Source organism: Corylus avellana, chromosome ca8, assembly GCF_901000735.1.
Source record: "Corylus avellana chromosome ca8, CavTom2PMs-1.0".
In the NCBI taxonomy this organism is placed as follows: domain Eukaryota; kingdom Viridiplantae; phylum Streptophyta; class Magnoliopsida; order Fagales; family Betulaceae; genus Corylus; species Corylus avellana.
Genome location: NC_081548.1, coordinates 15,774,388 through 15,775,596, shown reverse-complemented (window position 1 = coordinate 15,775,596; position 1,209 = coordinate 15,774,388). Strand labels below are relative to the sequence as shown.

Genomic DNA, 1,209 nt, shown 5'->3' with positions numbered 1-1,209 from the left:
AACACAATCACAAGCCATATTGTGGCCACTGCCACCGTCGCCGAAATTCGAACACTTCATATTACGACTTCTCTTTCTTCTAAACGACCTCTCTGGCGACGTCGCTTGCCTCTAATACCTATTCATGCTAGGCACCAAAAAACTACTCCTTTTGAATTCCTGTACAATAATATATACCATGTACCTAGCTACCTTAAAAAAGTCCTAACAACTACTACTTTTCTTGCAAATCTGATTCGCTTCTACGATTGAACGACTTCTCTTTAATGGTGTCCAATATAGGCTTCCATGACCGCGCTCTAGCCGACCTGTCTGCACCGTACCCCATCATCTCTCCCTCCGGCTCCATAAACCGGCTTGGACTCGTAACTGGGCTCAAGCCGTATGGACTAGCTCCGGGCAATTGAGGCTCACGCCGGCTAGCTTTCGCTACTGCAGTTAGCTTCTTAATGATGGAAACCAAGTCCAGTGGAGAAACATCAGCTCGTAATACTGAGAATGGCAGCAGGAAATATATTTTGCCAGCTTCGAGCTGGGTGTTGGGTTGCAGCGGCTCGGAGCCGGCGCAGAGAAGCTGAGCTGGGGTGCACACAAAGTGCTTGGGAGGCTTGCCGGTGACTTGGCTGACTGAAACAGGATGTTGGAAATCCTCCACGTAGCCATTCATGTGAACTAGTCTTATGCTCTTGGGTGGTGGTGATGATCTGCAGGAAAAACACGCCCCCATCTTTCTCAACAAGATGTAAAGAGAAGCAAAGATATGTGTTTATGGATATGATGAGAACCGTAGTATTTACTCTATATATAACAAACACTTCCTCTTCTTCGCCTTAATTATCAATTATCCGACCCCTTAAACAACGACAACAACAGAGAAACAATCAATCAATGACTTGCACGCTTTCAATTCGTTTTGTTTTTTAGTTTTTAGACCAAGTCAACCACCTAAGCCGTATGAAAAGGGCTCAGACCAAGTTTTTCATCTTAATTTATTGCTATATAAATAAGACAAAATGGAGAGAATCAATTTCGTCATCATGATTTAAACTTTACGTAATATATATATATATATATATATGATGCATGTCAATGTTGTGATCTGAAATGGATACTATCATGTACACGCTTAAATAAACAAATTTTAAATTCTGACAATAAAAAAGATACTATTTATTTCAAAAAAAATGAAGATGATAATAATGTTACTCA

At 40.9% G+C, this 1,209-nt stretch overlaps 1 protein-coding gene across 1 annotated transcript; it reads right to left on the bottom strand.

Annotated features, from left to right (window-relative positions):
- Positions 1–214: 214 nt before the first annotated feature.
- On the bottom strand, positions 215–727 carry LOC132190943 (uncharacterized). Its single transcript, XM_059605969.1, has one exon. It carries the CDS (start codon positions 725–727, stop codon positions 215–217), a length of 513 nt encoding a protein of 170 aa, XP_059461952.1.
- Between the last annotated feature and the right edge of the window lie 482 nt (positions 728–1,209).

What these genes read in the sequence shown, in the direction of transcription:
- LOC132190943 (XM_059605969.1), bottom strand. Translation starts at nt 727, where the DNA reads ATGGGGGCGTGTTTTTCCTGCAGATCATCACCACCACCCAAGAGCATA.